Source organism: Pezoporus flaviventris, unplaced genomic scaffold (assembly GCF_033815535.1).
Source record: "Pezoporus flaviventris isolate CSIRO_AGI_PZ_B2104156 unplaced genomic scaffold, CSIRO_AGI_Pfla_v1 ptg000073l, whole genome shotgun sequence".
Lineage (NCBI taxonomy): Eukaryota > Metazoa > Chordata > Aves > Psittaciformes > Psittacidae > Pezoporus > Pezoporus flaviventris.
In genome coordinates, this window is record NW_026892621.1 from 4,259,984 (window position 1) to 4,281,169 (window position 21,186).

The following is a 21,186-nucleotide window of genomic DNA, read 5'->3' on the forward strand; positions in this document are numbered from 1 at the left end:
CTGGTGGATCTTCAGTGCTTTGTGACAGGAATGTTAATACTCAGTTTTCTGTTAAATCTGAAGTTGAAAGAAAAGTAGAGATCAGTGGCAGCAGTCCAGTTGCATAATCAAATTGCAAATACCTTAACTGAAGTCTAAAAAAATCAAGTGCCATTTTGGATCTTTGGATTTTTCAAATGGTTTCCTGGGGGAGAGAGACATACTTTTAAGCTCATAATGAAGGAATAGGTTCTAAATACAGCTTTAACCCAACCTCACAGCTGTCCAAATGTTAAACTGTGCTGTTGCCATCCAATTCACTAGTTTAGCAGTTCACTCGTCGTCAGTATAGACAGCAGTTTTCTGTTGTACAAGAAGTGAACAGGAAAGCCCAAAAAACTACTTCTGTAGTGCATTATTTTACCTCTGGGAGGGAAAGTGTAAGCAAGCATTGATTAAACCCAGCACATGTAATTGAACTAAATAGAAAATCTTCCCTGACTCTTACTCAGGCTTCTCTTTACTCATTCTTGTGAAGTTATTCAGTTCCTTTGTTTTCTGCTGGCTGCTGACTCGTATGGAAAACCAAGACTGTTGTTGACACAATCTATCTTCGGTGACACCTAAAGTTACTTTACTTATGTACTAGAGGTAACTGCCTGTAATAGAAACCCTTGTTTAAAAAGGGAAGAAAAAATGGCAACCCTTTTGTGCTTCAAAGCATTCTTTTTAAAGTGAATGTTTTTCAGTCACATTAAAAAATGGTATTTAAGGTCAGGACAGGTGAGTGCGCTAGCTAGTTGTGTCTAACCTCTGGCACCAATTCTATGGACAGCAAATACACATTTGGGTTGGTTTGTTTACTTTGCTCTTTTCCAAGTAAACTACAATGAAATGATAAAGATGCTGAGGGCTAAACTTGTTCTGGAAATTACAGCATCTCATAGAATAGTTGTGAGGTTTTTTTCCTAAAGTAAGCAGTGGGGATTGCAATTAAATGCTTCCATCTGAGATTTTTTTTGCTGCTTTGAACAGTTCTATAACCTAATTCAATCGGGTTAAAACAAATCTAACGTTACCTGGCCAGTAAAAACTAAGATACCCAGAAGGCTGGGTCTCCAACTCAAATCTCAATGGAATGTTCAGCACCAAAAATACTATAAAAATAAAACGGAGGCAGTATTTACTCATAGCATGGAAAAGAGCTGTCAGATCTGAGAACAGCCTGATCAGCATGGACTCTGCTTTGTGACTTCATGCAACTGTAACCATTGATCTACAGTAACAATGTGACATCTTTTATGGCCCAATTTGTGAACCTAGAATGCCTTTTAGCTGATAAAACATTCTAATATCATTTGAGAAAGGCTGATCACCCTAACCACTTAATTACGCTAAACTTTGGGCTTCAGTTCACTTTTACCATGAACTATACCTGCATGCCCTTGGATCTGTTGCTCTTTAACACTTCCTGTAGCACAAGGGCAGGAATACAGCTACATGGTCATCATCAGCTGCTGGCATAAAGTGAGTCACCTGGGAGCTACCTCTCTACAAAAGAGCTCCTATTTCTTTGGATTTTCCCTGTTCACTGGTTGCACACTCTACCTGTAACTTGGTTTACTTCTGGGAAGTTTCCATAGAGATTGAGGGACAGGGGTTAAACTGAACACCCTCCAAGGCTGGAAGATACCAAAAGGAGAGTAACTTTATTTTTCAGTTTCACAAAGCAGTTACTGTTCTCACTTCATTTTCCTCCAGCACACTGTTTACCCAAAATAATGCAAGAGGGTAAAATTCAGTGCTCTGTTAACATATAAATGTTTTGGAAGCAGGACAGGTAAAGATAAAGCCATTTCTATCCATGAAGTAACACACAAATTAATATTGATTTAAAGAGACTTTCATTATTTGAGTAAAACAATCCCATGAAGAGAAACTAATAATGCTACCTCCCAGATCCCTCAGGATTGGCATGAAATGGCAAAAGACATTCAAACGGTCAACAGGCTGGGGCTCTGAGATTCAATAACACAGGTGTAAATCTTAATGGGACAGGGTATACTGGGGTAGGTGACAGAAAGGCTTTAATGTTACTTAAGGGTGTTACTGTGTGTGTATACATACTGTAAAGTACTACTGCAGCAACACAGGTATAGTGCGTGTAATGGTCAGCTCTATTCTTCAAATAAATATGATCTTTAAAGGCAAAGAAAAGACTGCCCATGAGCTCTCATTTTCATTAAGTTCTTAGAAATCTATGGGCATTATCTGGGCTTAATTTAGTTTTGTAGTTCTACCCCCTGTAAAAGGGACCTGCTTTCCACTGCTGAGAAAGTGATAAAATCATTAGGACTTAGGTTCTGTTCATTTTGTTTTGCGAAGTAAATGTTAGCAGGTTTCTAGGCTGAGGTTTCTTTGGTGTTATATTTACATAACTCTAAATATGTGTGCAAGTTCCATCCTTGGTGATGGACTGGATGAGTAACTGCAGATAAGATTAGTTTAAATCAAAATCAGTCCAGAGGATAACAATGCAGAACACTCCTGGGAACCACATTCTGCTGATTATTTCAGTTCAGTATTTGCCTCTGCGTTCCACTCCTAAGAGTTACAAGGCGGGGAATAATGTCCCCTTCTGTGTCTTTGCAATATTTTGCACACTTTGGGCATTGCCAAAAATAAATGATAAATACTAATGCAAATACATGGTCAGCCAAGGAGATCTGCTTGAAAGCAATTACTGCAACATAGTCTTGTTAATATTCAACTGCCAGTAACCAGGTTTCTTGGCAAATGTTGATGCTGTGAACTCTGCTCATGCACTCCTGAATTATTCACTCGCTGTATGGCAGCGTGCACTTGTACCCTAAGGTTTCAAAGAGAGGTTTTTACCCCTAAATCCCAGGTTTATTGCTACTCTCTCTCCTCACCCAGGTATACTTTTGGTTTCAAGAGGATTAACGGAATTAAACCAACAGGACTATCTTCCTAACACTTGAATTACACATTTAATAGAAGTCTTCAGAAGGACAGTGAAAAGCTCCAAGTCGCATTTACTAATTTATTTCTGGCCAAGAAGCTATCAGCCTAGTGAGTATTGTAAGGCTTTGGTAATTGAAATAAGCTTTTTACTACTGACAGCCAAAGCACTGTCATTCATAACTGCTGCTAACCTGAAAAAATAAACCAAGTCTTCAGGCTGTTTCTTTGTTCCCTTGTGTTCCGTTAGGCAGGGCATGCAAACTTGTATTGCACTTGTTACAACATAGAAGAGCCAAGAGTTAGAAGACAAAGCTGACTTAAAGCCATAGTCATAGTTTTCTACAACAAAATGAAACCTGATCTGAATTGGTGCATTCACTCAGAAATACAGCAAACAAATCACTGATGCTGTATCTTATGTTTTCTGACTGGAACAGACTAACATGTAGACAGAGTCTCAGCCTTCAAGACTACCTTAAGGAATATATGGGGGCAAATGGTAAGGAAAATTACAGCACTTGGTCTAATTCTACTTGTCTACTAAACAAACCTGAAAACTAAGGAAATGGATCAACAGTTCCTCAGTTCTCTATCTATTATAAATGCACATTCACTGACTGCATTGCAAGCAGGATTTATGTTCATTTTGCATCTTGTTCCAGTTGTAAAATGAGTTACTATGTAAACTACTAATTTCAATCTTACTAGCAGTACCGTTCTTCAATGCATGTGAATCTTTATCAGCATGGCTTAAATAATTTGGCACTAATCCTGCAAACAGTGGGAGGCTGAGCTTATCTGAGGGTCTATGTTCAAGCATGCTGACCTGCAGGACTGTTACCTACAGATGTAAACTAGAATATGGCATGACAAAGTCAAATGCTTGCTAGTATCCTGGATCTTCAGGACCAACTAACCAGGAAGAAAAGCATTCATCAGGACTGAGTTTTAGCTTGGACTGTCTTCAGGAGCAGAATACAGGGTTTGCTAATCACTAACAAATCCAGAGTATGGGTAATTCCCATTTTCAGTGTCTAGCTACTGCTGGACACTTCCTGCCTGTGGTCTTTGGATGTAGGAGAGCTTGGAATGTCTTGGAAAACTATCAAAAATACTCCTAAGTACTGCAGCTCAACCTGCCCTTCTGTATAAAACATTACAATTGTGAAAACTATACTAATTGAAAAATTTAAGGCCCTTTCAATCTCACAACTATAAAACTTGAAAACTAACGCCTTAGATTAGAAGCAAGAAGGCTATAAAGCATACGTTATGCCTCAATTGGCTACCTCAGAGTTTAAAAACCCAAAAAAGACCAAAGAATGGTTTCATATTTTCTGTTGCAGGATGAACAGTATTGAAATTAGCCCATTGATCCATTAGCCCTTTCTTAAAACTTCCTGATTTTCATGATACTGGATATGTTAAATGGCTAAAAACTAGTGTAGCTCTAGTAGCAAACCAATCCAGGTCCGCTTTGATCAAGATTTTCCAACAGGATGTGACTTCACCTTAAATGCGTGCTTTCTGAAAACAAGCTCCTTTAAAGCATCAGGACTGCAAAAATCACTTGTCACTCTGAACGCCTTTGCTTTAATCACAGAGTTAAAATAATCCTGCTTCTGCTCTCTTTGCAAGTCCATTTTTGTAAGGTGCTGGAGAGTGTAAGTCCAGAGAGGACTGCTGCCATCAGTATTTCACCTGCACCTACAATGTGTAATACAGAGCTGAATCTGAAAGACAACTTATATGGAGTTGTATTACTAAATCTGTTTAACTTAACAGTGTAGACCTTTGATCAACAGTGAAAGATTCTTCCTGATGAGTGTTTTCAAGGAATGAAAAGGAACCGGTAATTTCTGACAGGGAGAGGGAAGCAGCTGAGTGCAAAGTTGGGAGGGAATTACTTGAAAAGGTGCTGTTTCTTAAACCCAAGAAGTTGCAATGCATGCAGTTTTCAGCTCTTCAGAGGTCTTCTTTCTCATTATATGCCAAGATTGTTTTTAAAGAGATGGTTTAAAAACATCCAAAAAGCAAAACCCGAATCCAAAGCAAAAATCAAATCCACTTATACCATTTAAGCAATAAACACTCTGGTAACATTATGTCAAATATATGACTAGAATGAACCCTGTTAATGACCATTAGCCACATGGCAGGAGATCATGGCTACCAGTCAGTTCAAGGTTTCTCCAGTTCCTCTTTCCAGTGGCGCAGGTCTTGAGTTGTGGAATGAAATTAAGAAACCTGAGGGAAAAAACTCAATGATACCCACTTGGAAAAGGGAGCTATCACTGTGCAAACAAGAACAAATGAAATGCGTCTACCCTCTTCTCAAGGCTGTATTTAAAATAACTACACTGGTTCAGTCCTGTTTGACCGCAACTTCTGTGATACTGCTCAGGCTGATCTTGCTTTTTGTTAACTTGATAAGGTAAAATTCTAACAAAACCTGAGAAAAGACTTCCCCACCTGGGCCTGTCCCAGTGTGAATCAGCAATTCACATGCCCTAGGGCATGGTGACTGCTTTCTGGTCCTGTAATCAAAATGCTGGGGATTCTAGCACTTGAAATACCTTTATCAAAGACACTGGCACTTTCTGGTCCTTGGTGGAGTGCTGAGGATTTACAGTCACTGTTAAGACTGCCTATTCCAAAAGTGACCTCCTTTGCCAACAGTCCCGTGCTAAATGCTTCAGAACTCTGGGTGTGTGTCAGCCTCTTCCCCAACCATCTGCCTCCCTACCCCACATGACCAGTTCCAAGTTGTTTCTTCCACTTTTGTAACTCGGGTGAAGGTTACAGAAAAGGAGATGGTGGAGATGGAACGTTTTTCAGAGGGTTTGACTTTTAGGACTGCCTCTCAAGAGTCACTTTTTAAAACTAAGAAACCAAAGCAAACAGGATTGTGTCTAACTTCTACATAACTGCTGGTTTCACAGGAGGAGGAGGATATGGCTACCATGCTACTCAGCATTAGGGTGAAGCACCATCTAAATTCCAGTAAAGTTAGGGACATCACCTAGCTCATATCAGCAACCACACCCCCAGCCTTCTGCAACGTCTTTGCTGTCAAGCTTGATGCTGTCAGTATTCTTCTCACTGAACATAGGGCCTCCATGCCTCATCATGAGCTCTGTAGCCATCTTCACAAAAGCCTCCTCCACATTGCTGGAGTCTTTCGCAGAGGTCTCTATGGCACAGATGATATTATCATAGTGTTCAGCCAGACTCTGAGCTTCCTCCAGCTGAACCTCTCGAAGGTCACTTAGGTCAGACTTGTTTCCTAGAAGAAACAACAGAGCCACTTATAATGTTTCTGTCAGAGTCAGTATTTAGCAGGAGGTTCTCAGGTTTCCAGAGCTGCAGAATTGCCATTCTTGGAGATTTTCAAAGTTTGAATGAACATGCCCTCTCCGACCTGCCATCAGCCCTGCTGTCAGCAGGAGCTGGACTGGATAACCTCCTCAGCCCCCTCCAGCCTCTGTTCCTGTATGACTCGGACAGAGAACAGAAGAAGTCAGTAGCTGAAGAGTGGGGGCTGTACATCTTAAGAGAAGAAAAATGAACTAGAATTGGAAGTTAAAAGCATTTTGTGAAAACAGCAGCAGCCTGTACCTAGGGAAATCTGGGACAGTGCTGATGTTCTATTAGCGGGTTTCCAAGCCGCAAGAGCTGTATCTGAGTCAGAAACATTGGGTCTGGGAAGCACAGAACTGACAAACCCTGAATGCCCCAGAGTCCTTCTGAAATTTCCCATTTGCTGAAGTTGGTGGGTGTTCCAATTTGCCAGAACGTGTTGGCTTGATATGATGGAGGCTCTCTGATCCCTGGAAACCTCATGATCCTTACCATGAGGATAGCTCCCAGCAGCTGTGCCTCAGAACCTGCAAATCTTGCATGCCCAGTTCACCATTAAGGGAGAATCAGAGGGTTCAAAGCTGGCTTCTGATAGAAAGCTGCCTACTTCTTAACAGAAGTTAATAGAAGCAAAACATTTCTGGTTTGATAAATCAGCACTTTCTAATGAAAAAAAACAGGAAAAATTTCCTATGGGATCTAATACACACATCTTAATTCAAAAATAAAACTAACCATCTTAAACAGGTATAGAAACAGGTATAGAAACATTGTATGGTAACCTGTAGCACTTGGTACTAATACTTTTTACTCACCGATCAGCAGCTGTACTATGTTGGAACCAGCATACTTCCTCACATCCTCGATCCAGCGAGGAATGGACAGGAAGGAGCCTCTCTTGCTGATGTCATAGGCCAGGATTGCTCCATTGGCGCTGCGGTAGTAACTCTGTGTGATAGTGCGGAATCTCTCCTGGCCAGCTGTGTCCCAGATCTGCAACTGAATAAAGCAAAGCACACAGTGAGATGCTGGCTAGCAATCTTTCCTCAGCAAAAGATAGGATTTGATTCAATAACCTTGTTAAAAAGCTCCCTTATATGTAATATATTCTGGCATCACATCTTTATAGTCCTTTGTTCATGATTCAAGGATAATAATACATACCAGAGAGTGTTTTTGCACTTGGCTGCTCAGAGTTTGGATCAACTGAGACACTCTGGGATCCTGCAGGTGAGCTCTGATGCATCCTTCTGTGGCAGATCATGGAAATTATCACTTGTGTGTCCAGCCTACCCCTCTATAACCTTCTCTGGCAGAGTTATCAAAACAAGACATTAGCCCATAGCCAAGCCATTCCAGTTCCTCATCAGGTGTGTCACTGAAACTACAGAAGGGTTTTCACTAGCATCGTGTCTGTGGTACTGATATAGGCTTGCCAGTTCTGCTACTGGGGCAGTAACAACTGGAGCAGGATGTGGTGGTCACCCAAGAGCCCTGATGCTGTTTGGTAAGTACATATGAGATAACTGAAGGAATATATATAGAATACATAAAACATATAGAAGAAATGCCAGCAATTTCTGGTTTCAATACAGTCAGTCAAAGATCTAGTCAGCTAGGCAGCTGTCCTTTATTTAGGTGGTAAAACAGACATTACATCTGGGCAGGAAGAAGAAATGCTTAACTTGCATACTTTTGCCTAAATCCAGCAGCATAAAAACTGTGAGTTTAGTACCAGGGTTTGAGTTTCCAGTACTAGATGTTCCAGAAGAAGCAGCCAAATTACTCAGAGTGGACAAACACAATATCCTGCTTACAAGGAAAATGTCTTTCTAAGTCCTCTTGTTTTATAGGTTGTGTAATGTCCTGGAACATGACAGCTTATATTCCAGGAGCTTCTAATCTAAAGTAACTGTGGATGTTCTCATCCTCCATATAAGTCTCTAATCCTTTTTGAATCTTTCAAAGCTCTTGGCTTCAGTATAGTGGCAATTAAACCAAAGAATTTCCTTTGAGAAATCTTATATTTTCTGTCCTTCTGTTACACTTTCACTTCTCTATCCCCAAGTGACAAATGAGACACCACTGCTTGCCTTTTTGTGCCATCCCTTATATTCTGCACCTCCTCTTGACTGAGGCAGGACAGAGCAAATACTTGTGGGGTTTTCAATCTTCCCATATTGTGGACCTGTTACTTAGTTTTTCTCCTCTCTCTGAACCTCGTCATTTTAAACAGCTGATAACTTCACACAATGTGTGGCAGTGATATTTTGTCCTCAATAATATGGAATAATTTTTCCATTTCTTTCTTTTGCACATTAGTATTTTGGTTTTATCTTCTGACTCTGCTGCATCTTTGAGCAGCAACTTTCACTTTGGAAAAAGGCTGTATTGATCAAATCACTTTCCTGTGCTAAGCTAACTGATGGTAAGGCATTTAGATCCCAAACTGTATATGTACAGCTTAAAAGGAATCAACCCAATGAGAAAGTACTTCTCAGTCCTAGTAAGAGTTTTCTCAGAGAAGGAGACGGGACTGTAACAGCCTCAGAAAACCAAAAACCACAAAGCAGTGATTATTAACAGGGCAGATAATGGCTTAGAACAGTCAACACACTAATACCAGGGACAAGGAAGTTCATGGCAGGTTTATGTATGATGTTCTCTGTACTCAAGCCTCCCACCAGACCTTTGTGTTCATTACGTAGTTTTAAATCTCAATCCTTGATTAGGTCAAGTGCAAAACAAGGCTAATGACGATTACCCAACACTTGGGAGAGGTCTGAGAGATTCTTTGCAGACAGAAGGATCATAAACATTTTAAATTAAAAAAGAAAAAAATGTTACAGCTTACACTTCTCACACGGTGTAAATAAAAGTGATTTACTTGCACAGTGACTGAGCAGGCCAGGCTTGGGCTGTACACTGCATTTTGAAACCTCTATAGAAGTATATTCCATAGAATCTCAGAATCATTGAGGTTGGGACAGATTTTGCAAGGGGACAAAGGCAATTGCCTGCCTCAAGTGGTTTCAAAGCTTAATTCTTCCTGAATCTATGATTTTCACAGGGAGCAACATAATTCTGATTAGCCTGTAGTTCCCAGGGTTTCTTGTCCTTTCTGAAGATGAGTATGGTATTTCCCTTTCTGAGATCCTCCACAGTTTCCACAGCCTTTCAGTGGCGATAGAGCAACCTCAAAATGTCATTAGCAAGATCTCATGGCACCTGCCCCCATTTTTTACTCAAGCATCTGTCAAGTGTGGACAGGTTCAAGCATGTCTGTCCACAGGACTGCATGTACAAAGTTGCTGAAGCTCTCTGTGTGCTGCTGGGAACAACAGAGACCACAGGTTTGACCTTCTCAGGAGCTCCAACAGCAGTCTTCCTCAAGCCCTCATCCTTCAGGTAAGTTCTTTTTCTCAGGTATTTAAGTTCCCCACTCCTCTTTTGAATCATTTAACTTTTGACATGATCTTCAGTTTGTTGTGGTTTTGCTGTCATTGCTGAGACTGCTCTATGTATTAGACCTATAAGACGTTTTCTTTGCAAACATACATACGAATGAAGACCTTAGGTCCACTGTAGAAGAGGATGTGGTTCGAGACCATCTTAAGAACCTGAATGGGCACAAGTCCATGGGACCTGATGAAATCCATCTGCGGGTCCTGAAGGAGCTGGTGAATGAAGTTGCTAAGCCACTGGCCATCGTATTTGAAAAATCGTGGCAGTCAGGTGAAGTTCCCCATGACTGGAAAAAAGGGAAATATAACCCCCATTTTCAAGATGGGGAAAATGGATGACCCGGGGAACTACAGACCAGTCAGTCTCACCTCTGTGCCTGACAGGATCGTGGAGCAGATTCTCCTGGATGCCATGCTAAGGCACATGAAAAACAAGGAGGTGCTTGGTGACAGCCAGCAGGGCTTCACTAAGGGGAAATCCTGCCTGACCAATTTGGTGGCCTTCTATGATGGGGTTACAGAACTGATGGACGGGGTAGAGCAGTTGATGTCATCTGCCTGGACTTGTGTAAAGCGTTCGACACTGTCCCACACGACATCCTTGTCTCTAAGTTGGAGAGACATCAATTTGATGGATGGACCACTCGGTGGATAAAGAACTGGCTGGATGGCCACACACAAAGAGTTGTGGTCAATGGCTAAATGTCCGGCTGGAGACCAGTAATGAGTGGGGTCCCTCAGGGATCGGTGTTGGGACCGGTCTTGTTCAACATCTTTGTCGCTGACATGGACAGTGGGATTGAGTGCGCCCTCAGCAAGTTTGCCGATGACACCGAGCTGTGTGGTTCGGTTGATACCCTGGAGGGAAGGAATGCCATCCAGAGGGACCTTGACACCTTATGGAGTTTAACCATGCCAAGTGCAAGGTCCTGCACCTGGGTCGGAGCAATCCCAGGCACAGCTACAGGTTGGGCAGAGAAGAGATTCAGAGCAGCCCTGCAGAGAAGGACTTGGGGGTGTTGGTTGATGAGAAAATGAACATGAGCCGGCTTCAGTGCACGCTCGCAGCCCAGAAAGCAACCGTATCCTGGGCTGCATCAAAAGGAGCGTGACCAGCAGGTCGAAGGAGGTGATCCTGCCCCTCTGCTCTGCTCTCGTGAGACCTCACCTGGAGCATTGTGTGCAGTTCTGGTGTCCTCAACATAAAAAGGACATGGAACTGTTGGAACAAGTCCAGAGGAGGCCACGAGGATGATCAGGGACTGGAGCACCTCCCGTATGAAGATAGGCTGAGAAAGTTGGGGCTGTTCAGCCCAAAGAGAAGGCTTCGTGGAGACCTCATAGCAGCCTTCCAGTATCTGAAGGGGGCTATAGGGATGCTGGGGAAGGACTTTTCATTAAGGACTGTAATGATAGGACAAGGGGTAACAGGTTCAAACTTAAACAGGGGAAGTTTAGATTGGATATAAGGAAGAAGTTCTTTATTGTAACGGTGGTGAGGCACTGGAATGGGTTGCCCAAGGAAACTCTGAACGCTCCATCCCTGGCAGTGTTCAAGGCCAGGTTGGACAGAGCCTTGGGTGACATGGTTTAGTGTGAGGTGTCCCTGCCTATGGCAGGGGGGTTGGAACTTGATGATCTTAAGGTCCTTTGCAACCCAAACTATTCTACAATTCTGTATCAACTGACATACCTGCTTGTCACCGTTCCCACCACTTCTGCTGGCAGAAGGAACGAGGCAAGGGCTCACTCTTTGTTTCAGGGGAAGTCAGTCAAATATAGCCATGGTTTAATGACTCGCTTAAGCCAAACTAAGACAACACTGTCAAAGACCTGCCATCCCAGCTGTACATCCTTGCCCTCTCCCTGTACTGAAACTAACACTTGTGCTTTCTAGAGGGCTAGTAACAACTCATTCCTTACAATTTGAAAGCTTAGAAGCTTGTCCTATCATGGTGGTTGACGTTTTAATAACTGGTTTATTTTAAATCATTAAGAACAGAAACACACAGAGTATGCAAGTCTTAGGAACCAGATTATCTAAAAAAAAGTGTATATAGTATCTGTGTTGAACTTACAAGGTGTAATTTGTTGTATTTACAAGTCGGTAACTCTGGACAAGAAATAACAATTGTAAATTCTTTGGAAAACAATTTAGTCTTAGTATTTCTTATTTAAAAGCCCCTCAATATAAGTTAGATGTTAAATTCAAAATTACAACAAGAGATAGGATTCTTCCGTGTTGTGTATCATCTTCCATATTGTGTATCATCATGCAGTATATGACATGAAGTTCTTAATTTATTTCCTTGATTTAAGTGCTCTGGCTTTGTAAACTATGTGATGAAAGCAATGTCTGTCACTCAGTAACCTACTGAAGCCATTCCTGAGTTTGTGATTACTTTAGCAACAATTTTGGTGTAAGAAAGACAGATGTTGGGATTGCTGGAGAATCGTGTAAGCTTTACCTGAGGGTACTAAGAAAAACCACATATGAAATAAGAGATGGGGGGACCCCTCTAGTAACAAATGAAGACAGAATAAAGAACAGAATAAACAGCCATTGTTCAGAAGGAATATGACAGAATACCCTAAGTGAACAAAGACAAGGAGCCACCTTTCTTGTGCTAATTGTTTCACTCTTGAATGCCCATTTACTTACTAAAGCTGGTTAGTTTGATCTGATTTAGGTTTGAATTTTTTGGACAGCACAGCCCTTAGCGCTGACTGGTACTGCATAGCAAAATCCTAAACCAGCTATTAACTCCTGTAAGACTTTTCATGACTCCATTTAATCACCATAGAATTGGAGCTTTCTGTTAAGTACATTAGACAAAGTCTTGAACATCTTTTCATATCTGCTTTTTCATCTTTTCCCGTTGGGAAGGAGTACATGTCATTCACTCCTTGCAAGGATGCAGGCTAGGGTCTGTGTGGCTGGGAAGCAGCTGTGCTGAAAAAGCCCTGGGGGTCTTTGTGGGCAGCAAGCTGAAGAGGAGCCAGCAGTGTGCCCTGGCAGCATGCTGAGCTGTACTGACAGGACTGAAGCTAGCAGATCGAGGGAGGTGATTATTCCCCTTTATTCAGCACTTACAAGGTTCTGGCTGAAAGACAGTGTCCAGTTTTGCTCCCTTCCCAGCTACAAGAAAGACACTGAAGAACTGGAGCAAGTTCAGTGGAGCCCCATCAAGATGGTCAGGTAACCTGAGTACACACCCCATGAGAAGAGCCTGAGGGAAACAGGCTTATTTCGCATGGCATGCTGAGTACTTGTGAGGAACTTACCAAGACTGAGCCAGGCTTTTCACTGTGGCTTAAAGAAAACAGAGTTTCAACTATAGAAATAGACAAAGCATTGAAAATGGTGAGTGGCAGGTTGGTCAAAGAGCACAGTAAACAAGTATTATCAAATGGTTTGATGTGGATTCTTCTTGCATTGATAAACATAGTGTTTATCAAAGGTTAATGCTTAACAAATGGCCTCAAGACATGTTAAATCATTTCTCTCTCCCTTACTTCCTACGTAATTTAAGTACTTTCCTGATTCTTCTAAAGTATCAAGGGAGTTCAGGTATACTTTTGTTTGTGAAGCAGCATTAATAACAACCAAGTACATCCTATAGCCGATACTTTACAAAGACAGAAACATCACTTTTATGCTAGGAATTCTTCAAAATAGAGCAACTTCCATAAATTTTTCCAGCAGCGATATGGAGTATGCAAAGACCATGCTAAATGATTCTTAACCAATTGACTGTGTCTAAATCCTATACACATTTCTGTACACTGGCAAATCACAATAGTTGCTCCTAAAAAGACTTACTGAAACTATCTTGTAACTGAAGCCATACAGTTTTTGCCAAAAGCAATAAAACTAACACCTGTATGGCAACGCATTTCTATTTAAAGTGATATACACAGAACAGTTAGGACAAACTGCTCCACTCAACTGTTCCCTTACAAAATTGCCCAAGAATGAGGAATCCCCTCTTTGCTGGGAATGCAGCACTCCTGTTTGCTCTAGCATTATGAGTGTCAAAGTAGTTGACAGAGAAGAGAGCTACGCTTTCCTCTGAAAGCAGTATTCTTTGAGATCCATAGAATAACCAATAGCTTCACTTGTATTTGTTTAGAACATTATTAAATGCAACAGTCAGGAGACATGACAGTTAACAAATCATGGGGTTATATTACTTGCAATTTGGCCAGATAATGACACATTATGTTTTGGGCTAGTCTGAAAGGAATATAGTTACAGCCACGAGGCCTGAATAAAAGCCAAGAATCTTGGTACCGTATGGGCTGAAAAACTTGTAAATTAAAAACTGCAATGATACATAAAGAAGTATTTGTTATAAAAGGAATGTGTTTTCGATTGTTCTTCCCTTCTGCTGCTTTCTGAAAGACATAGTAAGACAGAGAAAAAACTATGGCACAAAGATAAAAGTACTCAGTATATGTAAAACCACTATAAAATGACAGTATAAAGTAGAAATTAAAGATACCCCATTAACTTATCAGTCCACAGGAGGTAATTCAGGAAAAGAAAAGGAATTCTGTTATTGCCAACGACGATCTATGGACTTAGGAATGTTCTTGCCTAGCATTATGTAAAATCTTAGTTCCACCATTTTATAAATATCTTTTCTTCCAGTGATGTAACAGTTACAACACATTTTTGTTCTGTTTGCCAGATTCTTTCTATCACTCATAGAACGAGTAATTCTTTTAACAACAGCACATTAGTCACTATGCATTAAGTCAACAACCACAACTTCTGGGAACTAGAGCCTGCACTCAAGGATTTAGCCAGCTGAGCAGCATGTATTTGATAGAGCAGTACACCATAATTCCAACCTGTTGAGCAGCATACACTAGAGCTTTTTTAAACTAGTATAGACTGCAGACACTGCATAAAGCTGAGGGGGGTAATTCTGCATATACGCTGGTCAGAATTTGCCCTTGGGATATAAATCAAGGTGGTCATCACAGGTAGCCTTACTGTGAAGTTCCATTAGAAGCCAGTGTCTCAGATCTGCCAAATCCCTGCCTGGCTCCTGTTAGCTCCAATGCCTCCAAGAGTCCACAGCTCACAACAGCCCATCCCAGAGGGAACTGGTTTGTATAATCCCACTGGACAATATCTCACTGGACAAAACTGGAGATCTTAGAGAAAGAACAAGAACAGAAACAAGACTGGATGGCACAGACAAGCTTACTCTCTGCAACTGGTAAATCTCTGCAAGTCAGGATATACTGGGGAGGTTACGGTACCAGCGCTTCACTGGTTCATTTCCAAAGAGAAAGGTTCAGTTACCAGCACTGTCCATCAACAGCTCCTTTCTCAAGCACTTACGTCTCTATAGATGAAGTTTAGTCAGCTTTAGTAGCTGATGAAGCAGTAGCGTACAAAACACTGTTTGAGACACCTGAATACAGCTTTTAGATGCAAGCAAAACCTTGAGTTTAAAAAAAAAAGCTATTTGCAGAACCTTAACTTTTAGTACCCCAACATGCTTCTTATCCAGCAAAAAGGCATCAAAGGAATTGAGACTTCCAATCCCTGGGCCCCAAGACGTTTCAGCAACATTATGCAAATATAATGACAACACCTGAAGTTTCAAACTAAAAGGGACACTAACACAAATGTTACGAGGTTTCCACCTCTAAGTACAGCGTCCAGTTCACACTCAGTTGTGTTGTAACACTCTGCCTAGCCTGGCTGAAAATGAGGCCCAGACCATTAGGGATGTGGAGCAAGTGGTGATCAGAAGTTCCTTGGGACTTCTTCTGTACACCACTACTCAGCTGCTTTATGAGGAAGCTCACGAAAGTCTAACGAAATGCCTCTTTATTTTCCATTTCTGATAGCATGCTCAACAATCCTACCCAGATGAGCTGCACTGCTCCAAATCTCAACCCAACCAGAAAAGCCTGGCTGGAATTTAAACTTCACACACAACCCACACCTCTAAGGGACCAAAGAAAACCCTCCAAGCAAATGTTTTCATGTTTTAGCTGTGTCCCTCACTCAACAGTTAACAAAAATATCTGTAAAGTAAATCAGCCACACTGATTAATTTGCCTAAAGTAATGCCTAAAATACTCTTCTGCAATCTGTGCAGCCCCAGGGTTTTCTGAAGTGGAAGCAGAGAACAACCCAAAGAAAAAGAAAGCCTTGAGAGCTTGCATTTTCTTACTTGTTTTCTCTAAAATACTACTAAGTCCCCAGGTTTTGTTGGGGGCCCATCAAGGCTGTACATGGGAGAAGGGGTAATACCACGAAGGAAATCAACACCTTGCTAGGCTGGAGCTTCTGATCCCCCTCCTTCCCTAAAACATGTGAGCCTTCATTTCTTCCATTTTCTGTGCTTAATATTCTGCTCACTAAAGTTAATCTGTAAGAAAAAGATAACAGAGGACTTTGACACCTACTTGGGAAAACACAGGCCAAAATTCAACTGCCATTCACAGAATCCCAAGGGTTGGAAGGGACCTCAAAAGATCATCTAGTCCAACCCTCTGCAAGAGCAGGGTAACCTAGACAGGAACTTGTCCAGGCGGGCCTTGAATATCTCCAACGTAGGAGATTCCATTACCGTATTTTCGTCACCAAAAGCTTTACAATCGCCTGATCTTTCCCAGGCAGTGACTGCACCAAGTTGTTTCCAGTCCCGCTGGGATAACGAAGAGTAGCTGTACGGCTCCCCCCTGGAGCGGGCTGATCCCAGCCGCCCCTACGAACCGCGGGTGCTTTAAGCCTTGCCTGGCTGGTGGAGCACACTGTTCTGGAGCCTGTGCTGCTGAGGGTCTGAGTGCACTGGGCAGACGTCTTTATTCTAACCCTAACGATGAGCAGATTTTCTCTATCCTGAGAAAAGCATTAGTCAAATTTAGGGTTATTTATTCTGGTTTGAGAAGCACTATGTAAATTACACTTTCGGGGACACCTCGTCTAATAGCCGCTACCCCAGCCCTGCCAGTTCCACGTCCCTTCCTGGAAACATTGCAGTCCGGCGGAGGTTCCTCCCGGCTCGTAAACACACCATGGCCAGAAGCCTCACTGGAAACGGGTGCTGCGTTACGGCACACCGCCGGCAGCGGGGCTTTTACCCCTGTCCGTGCGGGGCTGAGGAGGGCCCGCAGCCGCGCCGCTGCCCCCACCGCAGCAGGACGCGGTTACGGATGCGCTTGGTCCCTTCTTGCCCGTAGGAGCCGTTCGGGAAGGCGGCCCCGGGGCCGAGCAGCCCGTCCCCCAGGAACGGCGGCAGGCGGGCCGGGGCCCAGGCTCCACACCGGCACGGAGCTCCGCGGCGGCGGGCCGGGAGGCGACCCGCAGCCCTCTGCCCGCCTCGGGACTGGCGCTCACCTTCACCCGCTTGCCCTGGATCTCCAGGCTCTTCATGGTGAAGTCCACGCCAATGGTGCTGCCTTGGCGCTCCGCGAAGGCCCCGGTCTTGAAGCGCTGCACAAGGCAGGTCTTGCCCACGCTGGCGTCCCCGATGAGCACCAGCTTGAAGAGGAAATCGTAGCTCTCCTCCGGGTCGGGGCCGGGCCCCGGCGCTGCCGGGCCGGGCATGGCGCTGCCGCCCTCCGGCCTTCCGCCCTTCGCAGAGGGGACCCGGGCTGTGCGCAGCGCCCGCCGCCCCCCGCCGTGCCAGGCCCGCCTCCCGCCCGCTCCCCGCCCCGGCCGCGGTGGCCGCCCCCCGGGCAGCCATGACCGCCCCCGGCCGCGGAGGGCGCGGCTCCCGGCTCCCGGCCGCCTCCCGTCGGACTCCGCGACCGCCGTAGGGCGGTGACGGAGGGGCCCGCGCGGGTCGCGGTCCGGCCGGCACGAACGGTCGTGTGTGGGCGAGCAAGTTCGTTAGAGCGAGCCAAGCGGCACTGAGGAGCCGCTGACCGCAACCGCTGTCCCGGGACAGAGCCTCGACCGTGCGGGCATCCGTCCGCACTGCTGCCGGAGCGGCGTGTTTGTGCGGTGTGTTCCTCCCGGTGCGTTTCACCGTTCCTGAGCCGTAGGAGCAAACAGGTGCCGTTTCCGTGCAGTCATGCAGGAAGTGCAGCCGGTTTGCCCTGTTGGCTGCTCATGTTTAGGTCCTGACCGGGGTGTGGTTTGTTTCCAGAGTCGCAGCCCAAGGCTCAGGGCTATGTTTATTCCCTCTTGCAAGGTGCTGCGCTGCCAGAGACAGCTTTAGATCTGCTGACACCATGCTACCTGTCTTACAGAGACGCGTGTGTGCGTGTGAGTGTGTAGGGCATCGCAGGCTGGTTATGTGTATCGAGATAAGCAATCTGGAGTTGTTTGTGTTTTAACTGCAACCTGGGTTATCTACAAACCAAACTGCTCTTTATTAGACCCTCTCCTTTAGATTATGTGGTGAGTCAAGATGCTAATAAAAATCTGCTTTACTAATAAACTGCTTTGACACAGCACATTCTGTTACTCTGTTATTTGCACCAAAGATGTGCTAAATCCCATCCTCCTAGTTTCAAATGATAAAACTCTGAAACGGAACTGCTTAATGGCAGGAGAACAGCCTGAGTCATGAGCGAGGCAGGACAGACCAACCAGGCCAGTTTGGACTGAATTGCATTGTATCGATGTATTTCAGTGGTTCATGATTATTCCTTTTCAGGTCTGGATACGTGTTTTCGGTGGGCCATGGGAACCTCCCAGCAAGAGCAGAGGTACGAGTACTCCTTCAGGCTGGAATAAAGGCTTTCTGTTCCTGGTAGCTGTAACTGAATTACGCTGGCAGTAGTTCTAAGGTATTGCTCAACCAGAACAGAGGAAGCGTTATGGAGGAGGTAAGACATCACCGTATATACGCTGTCATGCTAATGAGCACTATTTATGTTTTCAATGTCTGAGCAAAGCACCTCAGGGAATTCAGATTACTTAGGAAGAAACATTGCTAGAGATGAGAGTCTTTAATATTTAGAATTAACTTTGTGCCTTCATTTTACTGGAAGAATAAAGGTACTGCTTTAATGGAGAGAATTCTAAACCAGGTATTACATTATCTGTGCTACAGATCATCACAGACCTTTTTTATCTATTAACTGTCATTGTTGCTGCTTGTCAGCAGGAACCTTTAATTGCTTCCAAAACAGAATTCCCCAAACAAAACCCATGATTCCTCACTTCATGTTGTTATACTCATGTGAGGGATCTTTCCTTAGTTCTCTCAAGTTGTGAGAGCTGCAAAGAGTGCTTTGAATGTTAAAATGCTTATCTGGCTGTAGTTAATCCCCAAGCTCCATTGGTGTTAACACCTGGTTCATGCAAAGATTAGGGAAAATCAAATGGGTTGAGTCAATTCCAATTTGTATCTGGCTGTAGTTCACAGTTGTTCTTAAGAGGAGTAGAGGATGCTAAAAAGCACGCTCTACCAGTGTCTCTACTAGCACTGCTCTAGTAGTTACTGGAAAACAGCACCACAACATGGTAGAAGCCCCCCTGTACTGCCCTTAGGCACAGTGTCCTTTTCTCTTGGCTCAATTCAGCAAGAGAAGGTAATTCTAATAAATGGATGGAATGGCAGAGCCTTTACTGCAGGTGCAAGGTTGCTTGCCGTTTCCACATGTGATAGTGGAAACTGCAATGGGTGAGGAGACTGTATTCTGTTTCAGAGCAGTTGCTCCAGCTTTGGAGTTACAAAGTACATGAATTAAGGTCTGACCTAAGAAATCATACACAGTGAGCTCATGTGAAACACTGACAAAGCACAAAGAGGAGGCCTATAATACATTGCTTGGTCTTCCACAGTGCTGTTTGAAGGAGCTGGGGTTCAAAGTAAGTGTTGTAACTATGCAATGACTTGCTAAGTTTGTAGGTTGCTGTAATTCTGAGCAGCAGCAAGCACAGCTTCCAGTATGGTTACAGAACAATTGCCAATATAGTCCATGGAGGTTGAGATGACTTGGATTATAGCTTGCTTGGTACATTGTTCAGACTGTGTTCCAAGAGAAGTTTTCCAGCAAAGTTTAACACTTCCTCCTTTGACTTCTAATGCAGGCAGCTTAGTTGATGTGTTAATGCTCCTTATGTGGTACAGCCTTTCTCTGGTTGGATTCTGGGTGAGAGAACATTGAATCATCTATATTTTTTGCTTGCTTTGGTATAGCCTGCCAGTTTTACAGCCGAGTCAGCTTGAAGGGATTGATTTCTTTAAGACAACAAAAGTAGTAATGTATTATAGTTCCTTTTTAAAAAATAGGTATCTGCTAAATAGTTAAATGCTCAGTTTTTATGATAAATGTACTATACACAAAGTATAGTGGTTGGTTGGGTTTGCTGGTTTTTTTTTAAAGTCATCAAGTCATGTTCCCATACTCACCATTACCTGACGTGGCCCCGTATAGCTGATGCATAAATTCTTAGTTGTGCATCTTAAGTCACGTGTATTTGGTGACTCTTGAGTTTATGAGAGACACCTGCTCTTCTTCCCATCTTGTAATATCTTGGATATGTTTTGATATTAGATGCTTTTTCTCTTGAAGAATGCACCCACGTTGGTAATGCTGTGGGCTCTGGCTTTGTACTGCCAGACAGGGTGAGGTTATCTTGAAGAAGTCTCTGATTTCAGCTTAGCACAGGTAAGCTGAGCCTGCTGAGCAATGCAGCCTGCAGCATCATGGGGCTGATCTCTTATGAAAACTGGTTATTCCATATTTTAACCAGAAGGATTTCGTAATAATACTGTTTAGTAATTCAGTCTGAAATGGATTACTAAATGAAATTAATGTTGTGTTGCTTTAAGCATATTTGTGTCTGGAACTTTAAAGTTTAGCAGTGTCTGATGGTTGTCAGTTAAAATGTCAGTAGTTTTATTTTCACTTTGTTAGTGTCCTAAAGCATTTTTGAGCAAAAAGAGAATGAGGAGCATTACCCGAGTGTTTTGTGGTTACGGGAGAGACAAAATTTTGCCCTCTCTGTGGATGGGGCATAAACCTTTGAACGTATCTGCAAGAACTGAGGCGAATGGATGGGTGTATTGAGGACTGTCAGTAGTCAACAGATATTCTTGCTGTATGTGACAGGCTCTCTTTTCTCTATTCTGTGTGAGAAGTAGCTGAGGAGCAGTGTACAGATAGAGATGCTGACAGTGAGTGTAAGTGACAGTAAGAATCATGACAAATAGCGAAGCTCCTCTGTCTTACAGTGTTTTTTTCCTGGAGAGCCTTATGTGCTCTTTTATCCCATACTCAACCCTTTGTGCCTCACAGCTGCAGTGGTTGCAGTGCTTGGAACACTCCTGGTGTCTTCAAAATTGAGGCCACTTGAATCTCATATCCCTTGTGAGCTGTTCTAGCAGAAGTCCTGCTCTTGCCTGGTGTTCTGTTACTGTACCAGCACACGTGGCAGGAAAACTGTGGAGTTATAAAGAAGTTGCTG

The 21,186-nt window shown here is 43.3% G+C and overlaps 1 protein-coding gene across 1 annotated transcript; it reads right to left on the reverse strand.

The window, feature by feature from the left end:
* Positions 1-1,662: 1,662 nt before the first annotated feature.
* On the reverse strand, positions 1,663-17,436 carry RAB43 (RAB43, member RAS oncogene family). The gene is made up of 3 exons (XM_061472964.1): positions 17,158-17,436; positions 7,140-7,323; positions 1,663-6,250 (listed from the first exon to the last, which is right to left on the reverse strand). The coding sequence occupies exons 1-3, from the start codon at positions 17,365-17,367 to the stop codon at positions 5,997-5,999; spliced, it is 648 nt and encodes a 215-aa protein (XP_061328948.1). The 5' UTR covers positions 17,368-17,436; the 3' UTR covers positions 1,663-5,996.
* Positions 17,437-21,186: the final 3,750 nt, after the last annotated feature.

What these genes read in the sequence shown, in the direction of transcription:
- RAB43 (XM_061472964.1), bottom strand. Translation starts at nt 17,367, where the DNA reads ATGCCCGGCCCGGCAGCGCCGGGGCCCGGCCCCGACCCGGAGGAGAGC. An exon ending in TCCAGGGCAAGCGGGTGAAG is followed by an intron (nt 7,324 to 17,157) that starts GTGAGCGCCAGT and finishes TGCTTTATTCAG; the next exon opens with TTGCAGATCTGGGACACAGC. An exon ending in CATAGTACAGCTGCTGATCG is followed by an intron (nt 6,251 to 7,139) that starts GTGAGTAAAAAG and finishes TGTTTCTTCTAG; the next exon opens with GAAACAAGTCTGACCTAAGT.